This window comes from Perognathus longimembris, chromosome 28 (assembly GCF_023159225.1).
Source record: "Perognathus longimembris pacificus isolate PPM17 chromosome 28, ASM2315922v1, whole genome shotgun sequence".
NCBI classification, from domain to species: Eukaryota; Metazoa; Chordata; class Mammalia; order Rodentia; family Heteromyidae; genus Perognathus; species Perognathus longimembris.
Window position 1 is genome coordinate 20,971,287 of NC_063188.1, and position 26,353 is coordinate 20,997,639.

The 26,353-nt window shown below is 35.1% G+C and overlaps 1 protein-coding gene across 6 annotated transcripts in view; it reads left to right on the forward strand.

Annotated features, from left to right (window-relative positions):
- Nucleotides 1-26,353, forward strand: part of Tenm1 (teneurin transmembrane protein 1) — a 786,931-nt gene that overhangs the window by 447,396 nt on the left and 313,182 nt on the right. For all 6 annotated transcript variants that reach the window (XM_048335936.1, XM_048335935.1, XM_048335937.1 and 3 more), the window contains one exon: nucleotides 6,766-7,006. In XM_048335936.1, the coding sequence (XP_048191893.1) occupies nucleotides 6,766-7,006 (241 nt within the window). The remainder of the gene's footprint in view (nucleotides 1-6,765; nucleotides 7,007-26,353) is intronic.

Here is a 26,353-nt window from a genome sequence, read left to right on the forward strand (position 1 = left end):
GTGGCTAAGTGGTACAACAGTACCCTTGAGTGAAAAAGCTAAGGGACACCATTCAGTCCCTAAATTCTCAACCATGTACTAACACACACATACACACACACACACACACACACACACACACACGAACGCTATAGTTTTGAGGGACTTTTTGACTCTAGAGTTGCAAACCATCAAGGTGGAGAGACAAAGGATAAAAGACAAACCAATACAACAGCAATACTTAACAAAATTATATGCTGTGATCCAGCTATACAATTCATATGGGGCTGGGGACAGAGAGAGAATTGGGAAGGGGGAAGAGGAGGGAGAAAAATGAGGGAGGAGGAAACAATTTGGATAAGAAATGCACTCACTGCCTTAGGTATAAAACTGTAACTCTTCTGTACATCACTTTGACAATAAATTTAAATTTTTTAATTAAAAATTGTATTAAATTTTTTTTAAAGAATTAGGACTGGAAATATGGCCTAGCGTTAGAGTGCTTGCCTGGTATTCATGAAGCCCTGGGTTCAATTCCTCAGCACCACATATATAGACAAAGCCAGAAGCGGTGCTGTAGTGTTAGAGTGCTAGCCTTGACCAAAAAAGCCAGGGACAGTGCTTAGGCCGAGTTGAAGCCCCAGGACTGGCAAAAAATAACCAACCAAGCAAACAAAAAAGAATTATGGAAATACAACTGGGAGAGGGCCAAGGAAGGGGTGACATTGTCCAAATTTCCAAATTATGTGTATCTGGAACCTCTCTGTGTATCACCTTTATTATAACAATAAAAATTTTTTAAAAAGAATTGTGGAGTTCATTTCACTTAGCATCATCTTATGTGATCATAAGGGTATAGCTATTGGGCTCTTGTGATCCTCTGCTGTTAAGTGAAATGAACTCCATGTTATGGAAACGATTGTTATATCACAGTTGTAACTACTTTCAACATCCCATGTGTATCTGTAGCTACTATTATTGAGGATGTTCTTGTATCACCTTCCCGTGGTTGTACCTACACTATCTCTGTAATCTTATCTGAGTATGTTGGAAACCATATATACTGGTATTAGAACTAGGAAATTAGAAGCGAATACCAAAATTGAGAGACACAGGGTTAAAAAAAGAAAAACAACTACAAAAGCAATACTTGCAAAACTGTTTGGTGTAAGTGAACTGAGCACCTCATGGGGGGAAAGGGAAAGGGGGAGGAGAGTGGGGGGGTATGAGGGACGAGGTAACAAACAGTACAAGTAATGTATCCAATGCCTAACATATGAAACTGTAACCTCTCTGTACATCAGTTTGATAATAAAAATTTGGAAAAAAAAGAAAAAGAAAAAAAAAGAATTGTGGAAACCTTCCCCCATCATCATGAAATGTGCAATAAGGCCAAGAAGTACAGACATAATTTCTCATTTCTCTGAACTTTTTCCTGAGCTCTAAGAATATATATGTTCCTTTTGGCAACACATAGTGCAGGGTAACTATAGAAAAAGCAAATTTGAAGGAGTACCATAATAATGTACCTAAAGAAAAATGATGATCAATTTAATGCATAGATCTCTGAAAAGCTGGCCATGTGTCTACGTAGTCCAAGTTTTCAAGAAAAATGATCTAGTTTTCATTACTGTGGTACTGGCAATATTTATTTTAACACAAACAAAATTATTTTGCATGTACACTTAGTTCTACCACTGCTAGTTTTGAAAACATCAATTTGTTCCCTTCCTAAAGGAATGGTTGAGAATAATTTGAACTTAAGACAAATTGCATGTTTTCCATTAGTTAAACGTCCTGGATGAATTCAGAAAACTGTGTACAGCAGAATGAGCCACATGGCAATACACAAACTGGCCACAGGCATAAACCTAAAGCATCCTCCAGTGATCTCACCCCACCATGTTTATTGGGATTCTCACCTATTCATATGACAAATGAGAATTTTCTGTCTTAGTCAGATAACCCTCTTTCGAGTGGTAAATAATAACCCTTCATTAACAATCCTTCCAACACTCACTTTTACAAGCAGATCTTTATGAATGATAAGTGTCACATTTGACAGTTCTTAACCATTAAGATCTATATATTTTATAACCACTAATATGTGTACAAGTAAGCCATTCTTATTAGTTTCCGTTTTTTTCTTTAAATGTGTCACTGATGATATTTTGAACTACTGTGACCCAACACCATTTTTCTCATCACGTCTTTCCATATGTGAAAATTTTCATAGTGCAGTGAATTTTTAAAATGTGTGCATTGGCTTATAGCAGAACTGACAGCATGTGTTAATGAAATAGGGCTCAACACCCTGATAGACACCCTGTTAGGTATCCACACTGTGTTTCTAAGCAGAGACACTCTAATTTCTGGTGGAAACTTCTTTGAACATGATCCATATAAAGGTTCATTTGCAAAAGGAAGGAAAGAGTGCACGCATGACACCTTCTTTCCCACTTATCTTTTAGAGACAAAGGAATGTTTCTGAAAAATCATACTTTTTCTAACAACTCTGGTATACCCCAAATGCCTTGAGTCTATAATTTGGGAGAATATCTCCCCCAAGCTTCATCTTTCCACATTATTTTAGGACCTCAAACCTGAAACTGGCTCCTGTCCATGTATATTAGTGAATTAGACCTTCCCATATGAAAATTTAAGTTACTTTCAGAAAGCTTTATAAGTATGTCTGAATATCGACATTTGCATAATCACCATCTCCCCTTGCCCTTGCTTCTCTCTCTTGGGTAGAAGTGTCTGGTTGCCAGATACATTTGGAAGTGACTGCATGTGACTCTTAACCCCCCAAAATTGGTGCTCTAGAGCTCCTGACACTGAACACTAATGTATTTTTCATTAGTGTTTAATGTTGGGAAATCCCATTTCGCGGAGCCCAAGGATTAAATTACTTCATTTGGGAGGAAACAAGTGCATTCCTCATCTTTTTCCTGAGGTGAAAAAGAGAATGAATGTGAAATCATTTGCATTTCATAAGGCCTTAAGGTCTGGATGTATTCTACTCAGTGCAACAATCCAATATTGTGAGAGCATTTTAAGATAATATTAACTTGTTGGGAAATCTCTTCATAGGAAATATAGGGAGAAAAATGCACAATAATACAGGCAAAAATAAAATGCACATATGTATACACACATATGTGCATGTAAGTACATACAAATGTATAACTAGAATGAGTATGTCAGAGTCAGAATGATTGCATAAAGTCAATATTTCTAACTATAGAAGAAACATAATTGTGCCATTATGAAATACTATATGAAATATGATATGAAAACCATGATGGCAGATTTTTCTTTTCCTTGAAATATAGTTTGTACCTTTTTTCATAACAACAATACAGTTTCAAAGATTTTTAAACAACATTAGCAAACATTGAATGCACATGATTAGGAGTGATGTTTTTCTTTCTTTTTTTGGTGCCAGTCCTGGGGATTAAGGCTAAGGCACTACCCCTGAGCTTTTTATCTTAGGCTACCACTCTACCATTTGAGCCACACCTCTACTTTTGGCTGTTTTGGTACTTGATTGGAGATAAAAGTGGCATGGACCTTCTTGCTTTGGCTGGCTTCAAACCATGATCCTCAGATGTTAGGTTCCTTAGTAGCTAGGATTATAGGCATAAGCCACAGGCACCCAGCTTGATTTTCTTTCTTTTGAACAATTGCATTGAAAGGAACACCTACCCATTAGAATAGTAGATAGCAGACCTATTGTCTAGAGGTGTTCTGAACATAACACTGAAACTGAGTTTCTCTTCTTCCTCTGACCATGGACTCCCACAATTAGTTTACTTTCCCTTAGGTCATTAAATCCTTTTCTTCACATGACCTTTGATAGCAAATCTGTAGTGTATCCCTATTGCACTTTACACAAACCTTGGAAGTGCTATATTTTAAGTCACTTCTTCAAGATATAATTATATTTCACCTTGATTTCTGGAAGAAATTCCACTAAGATCTCCAAAGGAGAATCCACCTGTAAGAATAAGTTTACACTTATTCAGTGTCTATGTCAGAAAGACAGTCAAATGGAAGTTTACGAACCAATCACATCCTTTTTGTATCAGTAAAAACTGCTCATATCATGTCCTGTATTTGGCACTTTGCTCAATGTTGTATGGCATACACAAGAAGCAGAAGATGACTTTGCTCTAATAAATGCATATTACACAAAATGAGGCAAAATATATAGGCTGTCAAATGTATACCTTTCCATTATGAACTCAGGCAAAATTGATAGTAAGAACAGTAAGTGTTAAAGTCAAAAAGGAGTCTTTTAAAAATATTTATTTATTAATTGTCAAAGTGATATACAGAGGGGTTAAAGTTTCATAAGCCAGAGCATACATTTCTTATCCAACTTGTTACCCCCCCCTCATTTTTCCTCCACCTTTCCCCCTTCCCATTCACCCACATGAGTTGTACAGTTGGCTTACAGCATATAGTTTTTTAAGTATTGCTGTTGCTTTGGTTTGTTTTTTTAATCCTTTGTCTCTTCATTTTGATATTCTCCTTTCCTTCCCTAGTTCCAATACACATCTTTTTTTAAGCATAATAAAAAGAGTACTAAGCTAGTAATCATCAAATCTGAGTAGGCAAATTACACAAGTTGCATGACTTCGAGCAGATCACTTCTCTGTGGATTCTTCATTTGTAGCGGAACTACATTCTCTGGTTCTTTCCAATCATAATATTTTATTCTTCTACTACATTCAATAAACAAATAGTTATTGACATGTTATGATCAAACAGATTTTATGATAGTTAAATTTAGTTATTAGGAAAAAGATATCCATATCCATCTTACAAATAAGATGTTAAAACTTCTACATGATAGAAACTAAATTTAAATGCAGGTTTGCCATTCCTCCAAATGCTCCTCTTTCCAATAGCATTATGCCACATGTCTCTTTCTACATTTCAGGAGGTGCAGTCAAGCAGACATATAAAAATAAATGGAAAATTCAGAAAATATAGAGGATTCTGTGTCTCCAAATGTTATAAAGGAAGAGAGACGTTTCACTACAAGAACATGAAATGCATACAGTAAAGTCTCTTGATCAGAAAGTCAGATGGCATTCTAATTTGGACCATACCACTAATTTGCCAAGTATCTGGACAAACTTTCTCATCTGCAAAAACTGAAAGGATCTCTAAGGTCTTTTCAGTTCCAGCATTCTATCATCTATGACTCCCAAGAATCAAAAATATACTTCTAGTTATAGTTATGAGTCTGAGCTCAAGGTTTAAGAAAATTAATGAGATGTTAAGTACTAGTGATGACTTTTAGTAGATATGGGATTTGGACTGAACCTGGAATCATAGGAATGCTTTAGAAAATTCATGAAGCATTTGAAATATACACAGATAGCTGACCATCTAAAGGAATCCTTTACATAAAATGATTGCCACCCCCTTTCCTAGCTATGTTTTGTACAATTCAGATTTTCATGTGGTAAATTTATTTAAAGGGGTGCCACTATACTACAAAATTTAGCCAAGAATTTTTCATACTCTCATGCTCTTGGGACAGTAATGTCATTTTAAAATATGAAAACGGTGCCAATGTCTTTAAAATTCATGTCTGAGGTGGAAGGATTGAAAGAAGTGATTTTTTTCCCTATGATCAGTCACTGCAAAGTGGGCCTAAGCACAAACCAGCTGAGCCCTTTGCTAGTCATGGAAAGCCTCTGGCATTTTTTTCTGCTTTTGAACTCTCAGTCATTGGGGAGGTGGGACACAACCATGCTGTCTACAAAGTTTATCCAGAACGTGCTGATGTTATACACAATCACTTGACATCTATTATGTTTCTCCTGTGGAAGAGAGGTGACTATCAGCTCCAGTAATGATTTCTTTTCAAAGGGGTTTAATTGGGGTATTTCTCATGGGCCAAGTTCTAACTCACTGCCTTTACATGTGCCTGCCAGGGAGCAATGGAAAAATACCAAACAATAGCAACAACAGAAATCTGAGAACCGCTATCCCAGGCTGCCCCTTCTGTGAACAAGCAGAGAAAAATCCAGTCTCCCTGCTGCCTAATCTGATGCTAACATGGCAGAGCTCCTAGAAAAGTGTGACAAGTGGGGGAGGGTGCAGACTGCGCTTTGCATGGCCATGGAAATATCTATAGTAACCAGAATCAACTCTCTTCAGAGCACCTTTTACAAGTAGCACTCTGAGTGAGGTGGGGACTGATAAAGAGACTAATTTCATGCATTGATATACACACTTGTGAGGTTTCCTTTTATTCTCTGGAACATGGATTTGCTCCTGTGTAGGCAGGCTAGAGTCCCTTCCCGAGGTAAGCCAGAAGGTGGTCTTGTATTTTGATTTGATCTATTGAATGATTTTCCTTGCTGCAAATTTGTGCCTTTCACTGGTGTTTTCTTGAAGTGAGATTTTTGCAACCAATGGAAATCAGCTCATTTTTGTTCTGTAACTTAGTGCCTGGTTGATGATTTATTTGTTCAGTAGCAGAAACTATGACAAATTGTTTGAGGCGGCCTCATTTACTTTTAGCTGCTACAGCCCTGAAGAATTTACATGTAACTGTAACTGTGAATGTTTTACATTTCATAAGCATGCTGTGCATGCTTTTGTAACTGAAGTGACGTTTGTTAGAGGTAGTATAAACTTAAAACTCTCCCTCACTACCCCACAGGTTATATTATCTAAAATCCCAGGAATTTACCATGCTGTGTTTTCCTGACTGCCAAGTGGGAGAAGTAAGTCTCCATTTTGTGTTTTTCTCCTTTTCAGAGATACAGAGCAGCCCGCACAACCAGTTCACCTTCAGACCCCTCCCACCTCCACCACCTCCTCCGCATGCCTGCACCTGTGCCAGGAAGCCACCCCCTACCGCGGATTCTCTTCAAAGGAGATCAATGACTACCCGCAGCCAGCCTAGCCCAGCTGCTCCAGCTCCCCCAACCAGTACACAGGATTCCGTTCATCTGCATAACAGCTGGGTCCTGAATAGCAACATACCCTTGGAGACCAGGTATTTGAGTTTGTTATTTATCCTATTAAACTTAAGTATGGGCAATGGATGGATTCACTGATTGCAATAACTCCTCCTCCCACAGTACTTTTATGCAGAGAACACAAATGTGCACCAATACACACACACACACACACACACACACACACACACACACACACACACACACATAAAAGAACAGAGACCTCCACAGGCACTTATGTACTTTTATTCGGGCACACTCACAAAGACCAAAGCAGATGCATGTATAAACATGAAACCACAGATGCATAAACACTTCCTGTCATCCACTCACAAAAATATGAAATGAAGCAATTATCTGAGCTGTCACTATAGCCTCAAAGTGAAAGGCAATTGTCCCTTGTTTTAAGAAAGTAAGATTACAGAAAAGTTCAAGCATAGTTGAAGTGATAGCATTCATTTGATTTATCATAAGATAATTTGAAAACAATGAAATGCTTTCTGATATTTATTTTAAAAGATTTGAGGCCAGGTGCCAGTGCTCAAGCCTTTAATCCTACTCAAGAGGCTGAGATCTGAGAATTACTGTTTGAAGCCAGCCCAGGCTGGAAAGTCCTTGAGACTCTTATCTCCAATTAATCACAGAAAAACCTGAAAGTGACACTGTGGCTGAAGTGATAGAGCACTAGCCTTGAGCAAAAAGAGCCCAAGGACAGCACCCAGGCCCAGAGTTCAAGTACCAGGATTGGCAAAAACAAAAAACAAAAAAAGGTTTGTCCTGTGAATAGGAAGTAGACATAACTTTAAAAACAATTCCTATCTTTATGATAAAATTTGACCTTTTCAAATTCTTTTACTATTCTGCCTATTAATAGACAGCATCTTTATGGTATGTATGTTTTGTGAATAAGAGTATAATATACAAAGGAAAAAAATGGTCTTTTGAGAAAAAAATGCCACTGTTTTTTCCATCAGTTCATGTATTTTAGTTTAGGGGTTTTCTTCTCAATTATTTTCCATATGATATAAGTTACATTCCTGTAAAGTTCTAGACTATGAAGTACATTAGCATTACATGATATCAACTGAGAAGCCATTTGATTTTTCATAACTGTTGTTGGATATAGGGCATGATCACTTGTCTAGTGTGCATAAGACCCTGGGTTCAATCTTCATTACCATGAAATATAACTTTTTGTTAACATAAAAGTACTAATTTATATATAATATTCTGTTAAGTTTTAAGTTTGAAGAGTTCTTATTGTCTTCTGTATGGCTTAACTGTTTTCTACAGATATCTGTGTGTCACTTGAAAGACAATGTTTCGTATGAACTTCTGTCCTTATGTCCATTGGGAATCAAAACAGAAACAGGGGCACTAATAATCTCACATTCTAGCACATTTTTCCTTACCAGGATATTAATTTAAATGCCAATTGTGGCATCAGAGATTATGTCACTTACAATAAACCAAAAGGTTTATGGCCTGAGTCCAAAAATAGAGTACCATCTATCAAGTGGGCTCATAAACACTTTTTCCCCACTTTCCAAGAGAAACTACATCAATGAACACCTACAGTAAAGATAACACTGAGAAAGAAAATAATAGTGAGCAGGGTTTATGCATAACTGCAACTTTTTTAATTGAAAAGAGAAAGTTAATAAAGTCATAAAAGCAGAGAATAATGCCTGTCTTCAGAGTTTTCAACAGTAGTGAGTTCCTCATTTTTCTTTTGATTCATTTTCAGAGCTTAGTGCTACAGAAGCGGAAACAGCAGGGCAATATGGTTAAGTAGCAATTCTGACAAGCAAACACACTCCTTTCCTCTACAAAGCCAAATAACAGGAAATCTGGAAGGAGGATGAGAATGGGCTCCAGCAAATGGAGAGAGAATACTATTCTTATTTGAAATGTACATCTAGGGATGTTTGTACAAACTGCACCCACGAACCTTCTGTATCTATGCAAGGAATGTATTAATTGGTCTCAGTTTCATAAGATGAAGGGAAGAACATAAGTTTTCATGTGAGACTGAGCAAAGAACCTTTTTAGTACATTTAAAAATATATTCAGTATCATAAAAATGAATTTTAAAATACCTAGAAGCCCTATCAGCCTGATCAACTAGAATTTTCCAAATATATCCTTTAAATGTTCATTTCATGTTTAGTCAATAAAAGGTAGCTGTGGGTGCTGAGAAACTTAGGCATGAGTTGTGTAATACAAACATACTGAGCTTCCTCATCTATAAAAACAAATATAAAAATACTTGCCAGGATTGTAGGTGGGCTGCAGTGGTCAAACAAGAACTCAGGCTGTGCAAGTAGTATTGGGTTTAATCCCTAGATACCCCAAAAACCTAGCCATGGCAAGCTGTTAAAAAGATCAGTGTAATGTAGTAAACAGTGCTTCATATACTGTAAATCACTATAAAATTGAGATGCAATGTTATCATATCTAGTCCCCTGCCTCTGCATAAATATCTCTAGAACAGAGCTGAGCTATTCCTGTGGCATGCCATTCTACCTCGAAGAACTAGTGAAAGGTTCTTTTTAAACCCAAATCTGCCACTTTGCACTCAACCCTTTTTATTCCCATATCTAATTATAGAGTTTCACAGAAAAAATAAAATCATTCTCATATATTATAGGCCTTCACTGGCCCTAAGTCTGCTATTCACTGTGCTATATGTTCTGCTCCCTCCCTCATTCCTTGCACCTGTTACTGACATGTACTAGATTCAAAACTCCTTTCCTAATGTGTCTTTAGAACACACTCCATTTTGTCTAATCTATTCTTACAATCTAAGGCATTCAGCCTTGAATATTTCTGGTTGGGAGGAACAGAGGATATTCTGGTTACCTTTAACAAATGGGGACATCTTTTCAATGTCTGTTTCTTTAGTTCCTGGAAACCCAGGAACTAGTTAGTCAACACTAGAATAAAAAAGTAAGCTCATAGATCTCTGGCATTAATAAGACACATAAAGTTTCTGCTTTTTTACTCTCTTTGCCCAATTTCTTCTTTTTTTTAATCCCACTGGCTCAATATTGCTTTCATCTAGCACATGGCTTCTGCTTTCTCATAGCACTATCTGGCTCCACCCAACAGCTCTTACTTCATTCCATCAGCTGCCTGCCACATTGCTATCTGCTTAAGGGTCTTGGTGGCCCTAGATTCAAAAACCTAAGAAAGGCAATTTGATTATGCCAATACACATCTTTTGTGCTATATGGTATTTAAATTTCTTATCAAATTTTGTCATTTATTCTCTTACTCAGCTTAGACTGAGAGGAGAGGAAAATCATGTGGTAAAGTAACAACAGGGCCAGTTTTGGCTACTCCTTGGGTAAGAGGTGGGTATGGATGCAGTGTCCCTTTGATGAGACTCTTAGCCATCACTTTGACTCACTCATTTTGTTTTATTATGCTATGATCAACAAGCAGGTATCTCCCTTAATTATTATTTCTATTAGTGCAGCTTACTCCAGTATTGGCTGTTTTACTATATGGAACTATTACTGTACACATTTGACAACACTGGGAATTCCATTGCTATGCCTTCTTAAGATGTTCTGGAGCTAAATAATATTTTGTTTATTGTATAATTACATAGCTGAAGCTTCTTAAACTGCATGTTTGAGAAGGGAAAAGATAGTAGAAATATGCACACAGCTTTGATCTGACTATTTAATTCTTCTTGTTAGTATGTGGAGTTGTAGCTGAATTCTAATATTACCATACAACGTGCTCATCCATCTCTCTTACTTGTGCAATATGTAGAGTTGCTAGATATCAATCATCCTTTTCACATATGTTAGTAACAAAAATGCTACATAGAATCATATCAAGGTGAAAGATCCACAGCACGCCATTAGAAACCTCTCTGCAAGATGACCTTTATCTGTCAGGAAACATTCTTTTCCTAATAACACAATACACATTTAACATTTTGCTCAGAAGCATATCATGAATGATCTTGTCAAATGCCTTGCTAATAATCTAGATCCAGTAGGCCTACATATTTCCTGAACTTCCAATCTAATAACCAAATCAAAATAAATGGTATTTGTTTAACATGACCTCTTAGAGAACCTTGCTTTCTTTCTATGGCTACAAATAATTATTCTAATAACTTGTTCTAGAATTGTACATTGAGTGGGGCTGGGAATATGGCCTAGTTGCAAGAGCGCTTGCCTCGTACACATAAAGCCCTGGGTTCGATTCCTCAGCACCACATACATAGAAAAGGCCAGAATAAGCGCTGTGGCTCAAGTGGCAGAGTGCTAGCCTTGAGCAAAAAGAAGCCAGGGACAGTGCTCAGGCCCTGAGTCCAAGCACCAGAACTGGCAAAAAAAAAAAGAATTGTACATTGAATGCCCATGGTGCTTTATGGTCTAGTCTAGGGAGTCCCTGTGCTTCCTGTCTCTTTTGGAGGATAAAACCAATATTTTCCATCTCCCATCTTTTGCCTCATTTCACCTATACCATAGTCTCTGAAACTTTCACAACTGTAACAAGGCATTCCAAATTGCCAAGACTGCTCTCCATTTTGAGATAGAATTTGTGAATTCATTGACAATACTCAAATGTCTTTTACTGTGCACTTTGCCTCTCTTAGTCTTCCTTATATAGTAAATGGCACTATTTTACAATGTTAAGTCCATGATACCATCAAAGAAATCTAGTAGCTGACAAAGCCTCTCTGATTTGCTTATACAATAACAATTGCATGAGTTGTCCATTCCTCTTATCTTTGTCTTCCTGCTCTAAACATATGTTTAAAACATCAAAAGAAAACATTTCTGTCATCTTTAACACTGTTTTATAAGCCCCATGTTTGTTGTAGCTGAGAACCAACTTGGTCCTATTTTCATCACACCTTCATGTATTTACATATCCTTGGTTTTCATCCATTTGTTTCATTTTTAAATTATTACCATATTTAAATTATACAAAGGAATTTTATTGTTCTACATGGCATGAATATAATGTATTTTGATCAAATTCAGTCCATCTATAGTATTCTTTTTAACCTTTTCTCCTCGTCATCTTCCTGCCTTTTGCACAAGTTTTGGTGGGTCACAACACCCCTCTATTTTAATACATGTCATCCGGAAATTGAATCTAATGGAGAAAACCAAATAAGACATATAGGGTTCAATTCTCTTATTTTATCAGTATTTGAAAGTATCATGCCTAATTCACTTTAGGAGAGCTGCTTTCCTGAAGTCTTTGATTTGGCTTTATAATATACTCATGTATGCTTTGATAAAATGGTCTCTTTTTCTAAAGAATCATTTCACCATCAACTAACCAGTTGCTCTCTTTTTAAAGTCATCCAGAAAGTCAACCTCTCCTCACCATTTTCTCCTCTTCTTGGAGAGGTAGTCCTCAAGAAAAGAGATTCAGAATTAGACAATGTGCCATAAATTTCCTTTAGTTAAGAAATACAACTAACAGATGTTGAAGAGTTGAAATTACTCATATTTACTCCATTTTGTTCCTATGACACTTTGGTAGTCTGTGTTGAAAATGGCCCATCATTTCTTCCATCTGGCTAAGAGGCTTATTGTGGACTCTCTAATCTACCACTCGTTCATTATGTGCTCTGTACCCCATTATTCATCATCACCAAGTTCCCATTTTTCAACTGTAAAGTAAAACCTACTTCAAAAGGCTGTTGTGGGGATTCATTGAGTTAATACTTGAAATATGGTAATATCAGCCATGAACATAGTAAGGATTTGATAAATAACAATAATGAGAACACAAGGACTGATTCTATTTCTGTCTTCATCTAATTTCAAGCATTTCTATGCTTTTATTACAGTTGCCCCCAAGTAAATACATACAAGGTTATTCTACTCCCTGTTTTGGTATGCCTTTACACAAAATATACTCTTTCTTGTTTTTCTTTTTTTGTGTATTTTTTTCAAATTTTTATTATCAAACTGATGTACAGAGAGGTTACAGTTGCATACGTTAGGCATTGGATACATTTCTTTTTACACAGATATTTTATTTTATTTTTTTATTTTTTTAAGTTTTTATTATCACACTGATGTACAGAGAGGTTACAGTTTCATACGTTAGGCATTGGATACATTTCTTGTACTGTTTGTTACCTCGTCCCTCATACTCCCCTCCCTCCTCCCCCTTTCTCTTTCCCCCATGAGGTGTAGCTTATATTATTGATGATGTTCTTGTATCACCTTCCTGTGGTTGTACCTACACTATCTCTGTAATTTTATCTGAGTATATTGGAAACTGTATATACTGGTATTAGAACTAGGAAATTGAAAGGGAATACCAAAATTGAGAGACACGGGGTAAAAAAAAAGACAAACAACGACAAAAGCAATACTTGCAAAACTGTTTGGTGTAAGTGAACAGAATATTCTCTTTCATCACTGTATTTCCATCTGTAACATCACATTCCCTTCCCTGTGTTTTAATGAGACACGTCTGTAAGGCTTTGTGACACTGCTCTGTGATCAACCTCTGGAACAGGCATTATCCAGTCAATTCCGGAATGTGATCTTCCTGGAGTCTACTCAGTTACCAGTCATTTTAGCTCCTTCTTCATGCTTTCTCTTAGCTTTCCCAATACCTGGATTGTCTTGTTTGGGTGGGAGTATCTTTTACAAACTGGAACTACAGGAATGCCACCAAAACTGGAAAGACTGACTGATATATAGACACACATATACTTCAACATTCCAAGACTAAGCTGCTATATTCTTGTGAACCTTTCATAGGCCTCAACTTCCCCCTGTGTTTTATGGAGAAAATGACAGCCTTGTAGGATTGTTTCAAGAACTGAAGAAGAAAACATGTAAAATACATGCTCAGAGCCACAAACATGATATGTACATGAAATGCTATTTTCAGTTAAATGAAAGATCCTTGCACAGGCCTGCTGGCAATGAGAGGAATTCAGAGTTGCTACAATTCACAGAACCGTATTAGTTTTAATCTACTCTAAAAACAACCAATATCCTCATGGATCTCCCAGTCTGTGGATTATTGAGCAGATCTTGCACAATGGGCATTACTAATCATCCTTGTTCTCTGTAGCTACTATCAACAATATGAATTATTGTGCTCCAGAAACTTGGAATCTCATATGAGTAACAATAGCAATTGTTAAATGTGCAGCATTACCATGGCAAGCACCTTTCCAAGCCCTTTTGATTCTTCTCCTTTGATCCTCACAGTAATACCAATATAGTAGAGATTATTAGTGTTGCCAACCTCAAGTGAGACTTGAAAAAACTGAGATAAACTCTCTCCTCTGTCAAAGTGTATTGTTTAAAAGTTTCTGCTTTAGCCTAAAAGTGAACGAGTAACTGTGTTGAGATAAGGACGGACTGTTAGAATTGGCATTTTAGATTTCCTACATGGACTTCCTAGGTGATTTGCATGCCACTTTATTTTCCTCTCCTCTTTTTCCCTTGTTACATTCCCTTCATTTTCAGCCCTGTGATATTGGTTTTGATCCTTTCTAGCTTCTTACAATCTTAAATAACTATTTTGTTTCCTGCATTATTTCTCTATTCTATCTAAACATTTTGAGTACAAAGGGCCAATCCTACCTTTAAGTTGAGTGGTGCTTACTCCTGTCAGGAAGTTAAAACCTAACCTACTTCCTTTTAGAGCACTGGAACAATTTTCTGAGCTTCTCACCCTTCTCATGTGGATTCATTTGTTTTAGTGGAAGTTTAGACATTGATGTTTTCCTCAATTATTCTCTTTTTTTTTTTGGTTCCTCAACTCAAATTCTCCACTAAAATTTAGCTGGTATTCTAGTCATTAAAATTTGGGGTGCAGTGTTGTTTCAAAGCCATTAGATGCTAATTTATATTTTTTGTGTGATTTTTCAATATTACAGAGAATGTAGACTAATGTAGATTAACATGACTTCTTCAGCTCACAGAGAATTAACACGTGTAGGAGTAGTAAAGTCTTAGTTTTCTTCACTGATTCTTAGCATATTCTGACAGATGACTATATTTTAGGGTGAGGCTAACTGTCCTTGCTAGCTGCACACCAATATAACAAAGAAGTGGAGTCTGAATCGTTGGTTTAATAAAAGAATAGCCAAAGGCATTGATGGAGGAGATATTAACAAGGAATTAAGAGAAGTGAAATCTATATGACCAATACTTGCTACCAGACTGCTAGAGCTAGTGTCTGTCCTGGAGAAATAAGAATCATTTGGAAGAAATATTAATTAATGTTGATGGTAGTGACAAATACTCATGGAATAATAGCCTTTTCATATTAACTTACAAGTGTAAATTCTTCAGCTATTGTCACATTTCTTTATTATACAATAGTACTAAAATGTGCCTAACATTAAAAGTAGTTTCTTCTTAGAGCATTTGCAAGGAAAAGTAGATTTACAGGCATATTTTTTTCCTTCAATGATGACTAGAGGGGAAAAAAAGCTCAGCATATACATATGCAATGCTTAGATTCAATAATATCTCATGCTTTAAACCGTTAACAGCACTGGGGTTAGCAAAATCTATCTTCAGCCACAGATTTAAAGATTCTTTCCGAGACAGGAAAAGACTTCTTAGAACTAATCTTTGACCTATAAATCTTGTTTACTACACATGAACAGGAATCAACCAAGCTTTTAAGCCTACACCAAGTGATGGATGCAGAATATACATAAAATCTAAATGAACGAGAATTCTGTAGTCTTAAAAATATATTTTATATACTGAGAGTTAAAACATATCTGTGTTACTCTAATGTGCCAAAATAATAAACAACAATACTTAGGAGCTCATTGTGATACAGTCTGTAGTCACTTTTGTGGTGATGTTATTTTAAAACATTCTTTTTAATGGACTGTTTTCAGGTTCATTTTGAAATAAAGCCATAGACAAGTTTAATTTTTTCATTTCATAAAGAAAGGAAATTTTACTAGTGAGTAAATGAAATCTGATTTAAATAAGATTTATTTAGCAATCTAAATATGAATGTAAACAGGGGTTTTAAACAATTTTTGAAGTAAATCAGTTGATAGATGAGCACAGCGACCAAAAATTATATTTCAGAAGATGCTGCATTTAACTTTATGTCCTCATTCACCATATACATTTCCTTGCCCCAGATTATATATTTAGAACATAAATGTATGTTTTTGAGCAAGAGAGAAAACCAGTTCTTAACAACTTTATTGATCACAAAGTGACTTATTCTCTTAATCATAATAAATATTTTATTACAAGGGCAAGAGACAGTTGTCTGCTGTATTTTACTAGAAATATGAAATTTATTTGAAGTAGCATAAAATGACTTGTGTGGTGTGTGTGTCTGTGTGTGTGACTGTGTCTGTGTCAGTGTGTAGGCATTGCAAAATACATCTTCCTTTAGGAGAATCCAGCTGATTCTTAATTATTCAATGCAAAAATCATTGTAGATTTAGGAACAGAAGATAAGATCAGGTTAAGTCTTTGAGCCTTCAAATGTCTCTGCAAGAATCACAAAAGTATGATTATTTCATTTAGAGGATAGGAGAGGTCAGAAAGAATTACCCTTTTGGCAAACAGATAAGTAAATGAACAATAACATCTATTTTTTCATTCTGTTACATTTTTTAGTGTAAGGGTATATATAAGAAACTGTACAAAGCAAGAAATGAATGAAAAACAGTTCATTATAAATCCATTGAATTAATTTTGCCATAGGTAAGTTTCAAAGATGTCAACAAAAACCTATTCTGTACCTACTATTTGCTAAAAAAAAAAAAAAAGTTCTAGTTAGTAGGACAACAACAAAGAACAAAACGGACAAAATCTCTGTCTTGTGAGTTTACATTCTTTTGGGGAAGAGAGCCTTTCCTCAAATATGATAATCTTATTGCTGCTAAGTACTTCAAGACTTGGGGACTAGCTGGATATGATTTGGAATAAAGAACAGAAAATCAGATAGATCTCTAATCACTAATATTGTGACTGCTTATTATTTCTTTTCAAACACTAAACAACCTTAGAAAATAGACATAGTAGAGATTAACCTCAATTTAAATATAGAAAGCAAGTCTCCATAAAAACAATTTACATTTTTTGGAACTATGACCATTTGTCTCTGGTATTTTACATACCCTAAGCCATCCCTTTTTGTTTCCTGAATATGTACAATTCTGTTAAATTTTCCTGCCTAGAGACATAATCTAGTTTTTATTCTATTCATATTAAAATCTTAATGAGCATTAATGCCTCAAAAACTGAAATGTTCTGAGTAATTGAAGATGGTGATTAAAGTTAAATAGAACTTTTCAAAAATTGTCATTCTGGTTGCAAACCACTCTTAAATATGAATCCTCTTTCCATTTTAATCCAAATGATAATAATATAATCTGATATAATTGAAAATCTTATACTATGTTAGAATTGTTATCACAACACACACTGGCACTTTGGAGTGAACAAAATGTTTAGTGGTCCCAAACATTTTTTAAATTTTGAAATATCTGTGAGTAGATGAAAAAGAAGCACTGGATTTAGAATTAGCAGTCCTGAGTCTGAGCCTAACTCATTCACTAAATAGCTATGTGACCTTAGTAATGTCTGTCTCTTCCTATCAACCTCATTTTCCTCAACAGTTGGTTGAGTGATTGACAAAATATTCCTTTTCTTAGTATTAGTGTCTCTGTCATTCTATGGCTTGTCTTCTTGTACTTACTCCTCCACTGAATCCTGATCAATTGAGATTTCTAGTTATTAGATTCTATTTAATTTGCAAGTTTAATCATTCTACTTTGGGTCTCCTAGCCAGTGATTCCTTCAGAATTTCCAAAGCCAAGAGGAAATGGGGAGTGCATTATTTGTTGAGGTTAGTGATAATGCAAGAAAAATATATTTAAGCAAACAGATAAGCAAGACAATTCTAGGAAGATGTTATTGCCGACATTTTCTTGATTAAACTTACTTCAGCAACTTCATGGTCACAGGATTCAACCCATCTTTTTTGGAAATATCCTGTCTTGGTTCACACTATACAACTGCAGTAGAATTCCAAGATCTTCCCTCACCTGTACATTCCCAGTCTAATTATGAAACAAATATCTCTTCATTTTATCTTTTCCATTGAAAGATAAATGTTGAATAGATTGAAAGATAAATGTTGAACTAAAATCACAATGAATCATTTCTATGCTATTACCCATGAATACACAATATGATATTTTCTACTATATTGACCATGACACATAGAGAAACGAATTTAGGTTTAGCATTACATTTACAAAACATAGGTGCTTATTTGATATTCAAGATAGTACATAAAATCACTAAACTTCAACAGTTTATATATATCCCTGTGTACATCTCCCAGTTTGTCTATCTCCCTGTGCTTTCCCTGAATAATTAAGGTGAACCAATGGCTATTTTTGTACTCTAGAAGCGCAAAAAACAGAGAAGGAAGAGACTATTTCAGTGGAAGGAGTATCTGGTTTCTCAAAATTCTTCTAAGGTTTAAAGTACAACACAAGTATGAATTTGACTGTTTCCTAGGTGGTCTAACCTGAGGGAAGTTAATGTTGTTTCAATTGCTGTGATTATTATATATTCTGCATGTTTTAATCGGTCCTCAGGTTTGGGATTTATGCCTTGTGACAAGTTCATGAAGGGTACAATTTATAAAACAATTTAAAAAATTGAAGTAGAAAATGTTTTCTGCTCTCAATAACTTAGAAAGATTTTCTTATTTGGTCATCAAGGGTAAGTGTTTGAGGCAATTATGAGTGTGTTTTATATGCTCTCTGGCCCTAAGGTTCAGAGCATTTGTTTGTATAATAGATCAATCTCAAGTAGAAATAGTCTCAAGAAGTTGGAAAGGAAAATAAGATCATGAGTGGCTGGCAGAAAAATATTTTTCAAGAATTCTTTAAAGAATGACAGACTCTCTCCCATAGAGATGGTGAATACACAGAGCTCCATGTTCCAAATGAGTGAATAGCTTTAGAAGAAGGTTTGTCAGCTTTGCCTCTTTGGAATAATTTATTGTTTTGGACTTCTTGTGGGTTTGACTATCCAGTGCATTGTAGGATGTCTAACGTTATCTTTGCCTTCTATGTATTACATGCCAGTAGCCAATAACACTCTCCTCCCATCTATGACAAGCCAAGATATCCCCAGACATTACTTAGTGTTCCCTGGGGACCACTTCTCTCCCCCCTCCAATGTTTCCCTAACTTGTCTTTGTACTGGTGAGTTAGCATCTATTGTAAACTGATCACATGTACTCAAGCACTCTTCAGACTTCCTACAGTTTCTTTTTACCTTGTCATCTTCTCACTTCCTATTTATCGATTCCCAAGGCTTTTGTTGTAGAATTTATATGTTTCCAATCTATAGCATGATTCATATTGGAAACTCCTGACTTATACCCATTTACCTATAAACCTCCCACTCATGCTTTACTTTTAATACAATAGCAAGTACTTATGTAATTCTATCTCCTATTAACTTGTAGCATACAATTTTGTGTGCGAATCTTAAGGAAGAGGAATATACTTGTGGCACATTGAATATATACCCAGTTTATTCTGTGCCTAATTGGTTTGTTTACTTGAAATGCAGAAGGGATAGAATACAGTATATCACTGTCAACACTGTATATCTGATCTAGACTAGCTATAGCAAAACAAGTCAAAGTCACTTCTGAAGTAATTAACAAATAATTCTTAACCTTTGCCAACATGGTCCTATCAGTAAGTATATCTAACTTTTTCTATCTAGTCTATGTCAATCTATATATAATCATCTATATCTACATTTATCCATGTAGATATATATTTATCTACCTGCAATATTTCCTTTCTTTTTTTGGTTTTGATTTTATTTATTTATTCTTATTTATTATCAAAGTGATGCACAGAGAGGTTACAGTTTCATACATTAAGCATTGGATACATTTCTTTTTTTTTTTTTTTTTTTTGGCCAGTCCTGGGGCTTGGACTCAGGGCCTGAGCACTGTCCCTGGCTTCTTTTTGCTCAAGGCTAACACTCTGCCACTTGAGCCACAGCGCCACTTCTGGCCGTTTTCTGTATATGTGGTGCTGGGGAATTGAACCCAGGGCCTCATGTATACGAGGCAAGCGCTCTTGCCACTAGGCCATATCCCCAGCCCTGGATACATTTCTTGAACTGTTTGTTAGCTCCTCCTTCATTACCCCCTCACTCCTCCCCCTTTTACTCTCCCCCCATGAGTTGTTCAGTTGGTTTACACCCAACAATTTTGCAAGTATTGCTTTTGTAGTCGTTTGTCTTTTTATCCTGTGTCTCTCGATTTTGGTATTCCCTTTCACTTTCCTAGTTCTAATACCAGTATATACAGTTTCCAATGTACTCAGATAAGATACAGTGATAGTGAGGGTACAACCACAGGAAGGGGATACAAGAGGATCATCAACAAAAGAAGCTATGGTTTCATGTGGCATGTTGAAAGTAATTACAACAGTGATATAACACTCGTTTCCATAACATGGAGTTCATTTCACTTAGCATTCTCATGCATTCAATATTTCCTTTCTTATCTTATTTTTCTGTTCTTTCCCATACTCTTCATTCTTCCTTTTTCACAATTCTCTTTTCTGTCTTTCTTTATATCTAAACTAGTTTGGGGAAATCTTTCACAATTCTGTTATTGTTCTTATTAAAGAGATTACAAGGAGCTGGTATTTTGTGCCTGTAATCATAACTACTCAAGAGACTGGAGATCTGAGGATTACAGATTGAAGTCTGGGCATCAAAGTCTGTGAGACTCTTATATCCAATTAACCAGCAAAAAACTAGAAGCAAAGGTATACCTCAAGTGGTAGAGTGCCAGAATTATAGAGGACATTAAAAACAGTTGAGGCAGACAGGCTCACAGAAGACAGGCAAAGCATAATGGATATTAGAAATGTAATACTCTTCATTTCAAAAAATAGAAATAGCACACATAATCATGAAGAAAAATGAGTACCTATCCCGAAGGTAATTACTATTAAGATTGCCACATTATCTTCTAAACCACATATGTATAGAGTAGGGATGGGAGACTGCACTATATATATATATATATGTATATATATATATATATATATGTGTGTGTGTGTGTATATATATATACATATATATATATGTAATGGTTGAGGGCAAAAATACTGCCACATTATATCAAATAAAAAGAAGACATTAAAAAGGATAATGGATAATCTCATAGCTAAAAAATAACAAAAAGTTTAGGCATGCCTAGTCAAAGATGAAAGTCAATTAACCTGTTTATTCGTTCACATAATTTTCTCATCTGCATATATGCCCCACTTTCAGGTTTAGCTCGAGAGATTTCTTTCTGTGTTTCCCTATTACATTGTTACACTACAGGTTCAACATGACCTTCCACCATGGTTCTGTAGTGGACTGTGTTTCTATGTCTAGATTTCTAAGGAAAAAAAAGAATTGGTAAGATTGACTCAGTTTCTACAGGCAGTGGTGAGTAGGATTGGAGTAGGGATCACAGGCAAGGTCAAGGACTGCATGCTGAGAGATAGTAAAAAAATGTCTACTATGGTTATATGATATATATATATATAGCCAGTGAATGAGGAAGGAGTTTAGTTTTGGAGTAGCAAGTCTTAAATTATCAAGTAACATTTTTATTTACAACTTATATTTCATTAGGCAGAGATCAGTTACATGACAATACTTAAGGTAAATGAGGAGTGGGAAATGTAATCTGTATGCTCAGGAAGGGAGGAGAAATAAATATTTATGAAGAACAGGAAATCTCTGCATCAACCTCCTCTTTGATTTTGAGACTAATATTTCAAAGGACGGTAATATACTCTGAAAGTTTATCTTTTAAAGAAACGTAATGCTGAATAAGTTAAAGGACTGATTAAATGATGTTTTCTGTGCTATTTTGCATCCTTATACAGCATTTTTAACATCAATGTGCATATATTAGTAAGACAACACCCCCAAAATTAAAGTCAATTTAAGGAAAATGTTTATCAGTAGCCCTTAAAAGTTATATTAAAATGATAATATACATTTTGGCCTGAAGAATTTAGAGTGAATGTCTTTTATCATATAGTTCTTTCAAATTAATTTGGATTTTTTAAAATAAGTTGTCCTTGCTTAGATACATGACAATTCAATAAAAACAAATGGTACAGAAAAGTATACCATGTCACCTGGCTCATGATATAAATGAGGAAAATAAATGTCTATAGAAAATGAGGATGACTAAAAAAGTAATCAAAATATACAATACTTGACTCACCACCCTCTCCTATTTCAAGAGGAAAAAGAATTAATGCAGATTACCAGTAAAGACAAATTTATAAAACCAGCACATTTCTCTGATGAGTTAAATTGGGAATTGGCTTACAACTTTTACAAAGGAAAATACAATATTTGATTTTTTTTCAAAATAAAGAAAAAATTTTAATAAGTCTTGGAAATCTTGGGGTCTTGAGGGAGGAGGTAACAAACAGTAGAAGAAATGTACCCAATGCCTAACATATGAAACTGTAACCTCTCTGTACATCACTTTGACAATAAATAAGAAAAAAATTAAAATATGAAAAAATATGTAACCCCCAATTTTTCCTAAATCACATGTTTGTTCCCATTTTCAATATTCCTGCCTATGGAATAAACTACTGAAAACAATTTTTTATTCCTTCATTAGAAAAATGTATAAAATGCAAAGAAGATTGAAAAACACACCCACTGCTTGATTTCTAATTTTTTTCCACTTGAAAGGTTTATACCTTCTAAAATGTATCTCAAAACTTAAAATATTATTAACTATAAAGTTAATGACAATAGAATAAGCTTGCTTACCTATTTTGATATATTGGCCTGAGAATTCTAATACAGAAATCTTGTCATTAATAGAAAACATCAACTTGATATTTAACTTTTTTAAATTTTATTTTTACTGAAAAGGAAGTGAGCAGGGGGTTACAGTTACCTAAATAAGATAATGAGTACATTTTTTTTGCCAGTCCTGGGCCTTGAACTCAGAGCTTGAACACTGTCCTTGGCTTCATTTTTTTTTTTTTTTTTACTCAAGGCTAGCACTCTGACACTTTAGCCACAGTGCCACTTCTGGCCGTTTTCTATATATGTGGTGCTGAGGAATCAAACCCAGGGCTTCATGGATATGAGGTGAGGACTCTTGCCACTAGGTCATATTCCCAGCCCCAGTAAATTTATTTTTAATCATTGTTACCCTCTCTCTCATTATCTCACTTCCCCCTCATTATACCCCTCACCCACAAGTTGTAAGGTTCATATCTCACATAGTATCAAGTGAATATCAGTGTTGCATTGGCTCATCCTGGGTCCTGCTGTTTCTGTGACTCTCTTTCCCTTACAGAAATCAAATAATCTTACATATAAGACATAAGGTCCAGAAAATTAAGAGAAACAGAAAGAAAACTACATATAGGTCTTAATAAGAACCTCTTGTTTCCATATACTGGAGTTCGTGTTGATATGCTTCATTATATATGGTCCTATGCACAAAGCAATTGGGTTATTGAAATCCCTCATTAAGAAAACCATATACGTATTCTAGTTCTTACAAATGCAGGAAATCATGCAACCGACTTTTCTTTGGGTCTGGCTTACTTCACTTAATATTTGTTTTCAATTCTTTCAATTTCCTTATGAATGGGGCAATGCCATCCTTTGACAGAAGCATAAAACTCCACTGTGTATGTATACCACATTTTCTTGATCCATTCATCTACTGAGGGGCATCTGGGTTGGTTCCATATCTTAGCTATTATAAATATTACTGCAATGAACACGGTTGTACTGGTAGCTTTAGTATTGCCTTGTCTGTGCTCATTTGGGTAAATGCCCAGGAGTGGGGTTACTTGATTATAAGGGAGCTCTATGTTCAGCCTTTTGAGGAACCTTCATTCTGCTTTCAAAAGTGGTTGGGCAAGCTTGCAATCCCATCAACAGTGTAGTAGTATTCCCTTTTGGCCACATCCCCGCCAGCATCTGTTGTTACTAGTTTTCTTGATAATGTCCATTCTAACTAGTGTAAGGTGGAATCTCAGTGTTGTTTTGATTTGCATTTCATTTATGGCTGGAGATGTTAAGCATTTCTTGGTGAGTTTCTTGTCTATTCGTACTTCCTCTTCAGAGAAGTCTCTTGTAAAATCTTTAGCCTATTTTTAATGGGGTGGTTATTTCTTTGGGGTTTGTTTTTGAGGAATTTGTTTTCTTCAGCTGTAGGTATATATTTGTAGGTATGTATAGCGAAGATCTTCTCCCAGTGTATGGACTTTTTATGTATCTTGCTAGCTATGTCCTTTGTCATGCCAAAGCTCTGAAGTTTAATGTAATTCCATTTATCTAGCCTTTCTTTGATTTGTTGTGTTTCTGGGTTTTTATTAAGAAAGTTTCTACCTGTGCCAAGGAGCCTTACTGTTTCTGCTATTTCTTCCTATAATATTTTCAGTGTACTTGATTTTACCTAGAGGTCTTTAGTTCATTTGAAATTGATTGTGGTGAAGGATGATATATAAGGATCTAACTTTAATTTTCTACATGTGTTGAGATTTACATTTTAATTGGCAAAGACCTTAATATAAAATTTTAAAGTAAAGTTAGAACTTCAGGGCATAAATATAATGTAAAGAAAGTATGAAAGTTTGTCTTGACATGTCATTATTATGAAGTGGTACCTAATTATTTTAATTTATCTTAGGGTTTACTAAAGTAATTTGATCAAACATTATAAAATATGTAGTGTTTTAATAGAAAATATATATTTAATCTAACACTCCTTGTCTCATTTTCCTTTCAATATCTTGTATCAGAAATATTCAAATTTTATAGTATATCAGATCACTTGACATTTGGGGTATTTTCTTCATTCTAACTCTGCATAAAGACATGATGATTACTTTCATAATGGTGTAAATATGAATCGCCTGTTATCATTTCATCATTCCTTTAATTTTAAGAATTGAAAGGAACTGGTGGTTCACTCCTATAATCCCCTAGCAACTCAGGTGGCTAAAATATAAGGATCACAATTGGAAGCCATCCCAGGCAGAAAAACCTCCAAGACTGTTCTCTCCAATCAATCACCAAAAAACTGGAAGTGGAGGTTTGGCTCAAGGTATAGAGTTCCAACCTTGAGCAAAAATGCTAAAGGGAGTCATAAGGCCCTGAGTTCAAGCCCCAGTACCGGTATATGAAAGAAGAATAGAAAGAAATATCTCCATAAAAATATGCTCAAAGGAATACTTAGCAGTGACATATATCAGAGATAGATAGATAGATAGACAGATAGACAGCTACATATATATATATATACATATATATCTTTGGAAATAGAAATGTTACATTATTGTGTGAATTAGGAAGTTTGTATTACTTTAATGTTCAGGATTATGAGTGGTATCCCTGTGAGCTGATTGGTGCACAGTGGTTAAGTAAATGAGTTTTATTGTCCATACATGAATTTAAAAATAACCATTAGCCACCTATTTTTCTGAATTACCCTTTTAAATTTTAGGAATATAACACTAAATAAGACAGGTAGACATTATTCCTCTTATGCAGTTTATGTTCTAGTAATCAACAAAACTGTAGTTGATACTTAGCTAGGTATTACCAATTGGTTGAGATTAGAACATTTATATTCTATTAATGTCTGAATATTAGTCATTTCGCCTAGAGCATCTTATACCAAAATAGAGAAAAAGGGAAAGGTCTGATACCATCTATCTTACAGAGTTATTGTTAGGATTCAATGAGAAACATATATACGTTTCTGAAAGTGACAACCACATAATGTTCAGTAAATGTTTGTTGATATTGCCATTATTATAACAACTATTTTTGAATTACTAAGTATTTCTATCAACAATTCTGTCAATACTAAAACATCTCACAAAATAGTTGAAATATGATTCAACTAGTTCTTTTGTTTACATGTTTGGTTTAGATTATATAAAAACAAAACCTTTTAAATATTCATAACCAATAAATTAAGGCACTTGATTACATGTGTTTGACTTTAGAGTCCCCCCATATCATTCACTGTGCACAATGATCTTGAACCCTTTAGAAGCAGCAAATACACCATGCAAATCAATACATATTCCTTGTATATCTTTAGAGTAAGAGAGTTAGAAATTGAGACTCATTTCCTGCCCTCAACTAATAAATGATGCAGAGGAAAGTGAGTAGGTAGGGAAGCTACTGGTTCCATTTCTGACCACCTCATTTGTAAAATCACAATACCAATCTAGACCATAGAGTATTTCTACTTGAGAATACATAGAAAGCTAAGTATTAAACCTAGGAATATTAAGACTTTAGTTGATAGCCTCAAGCTCT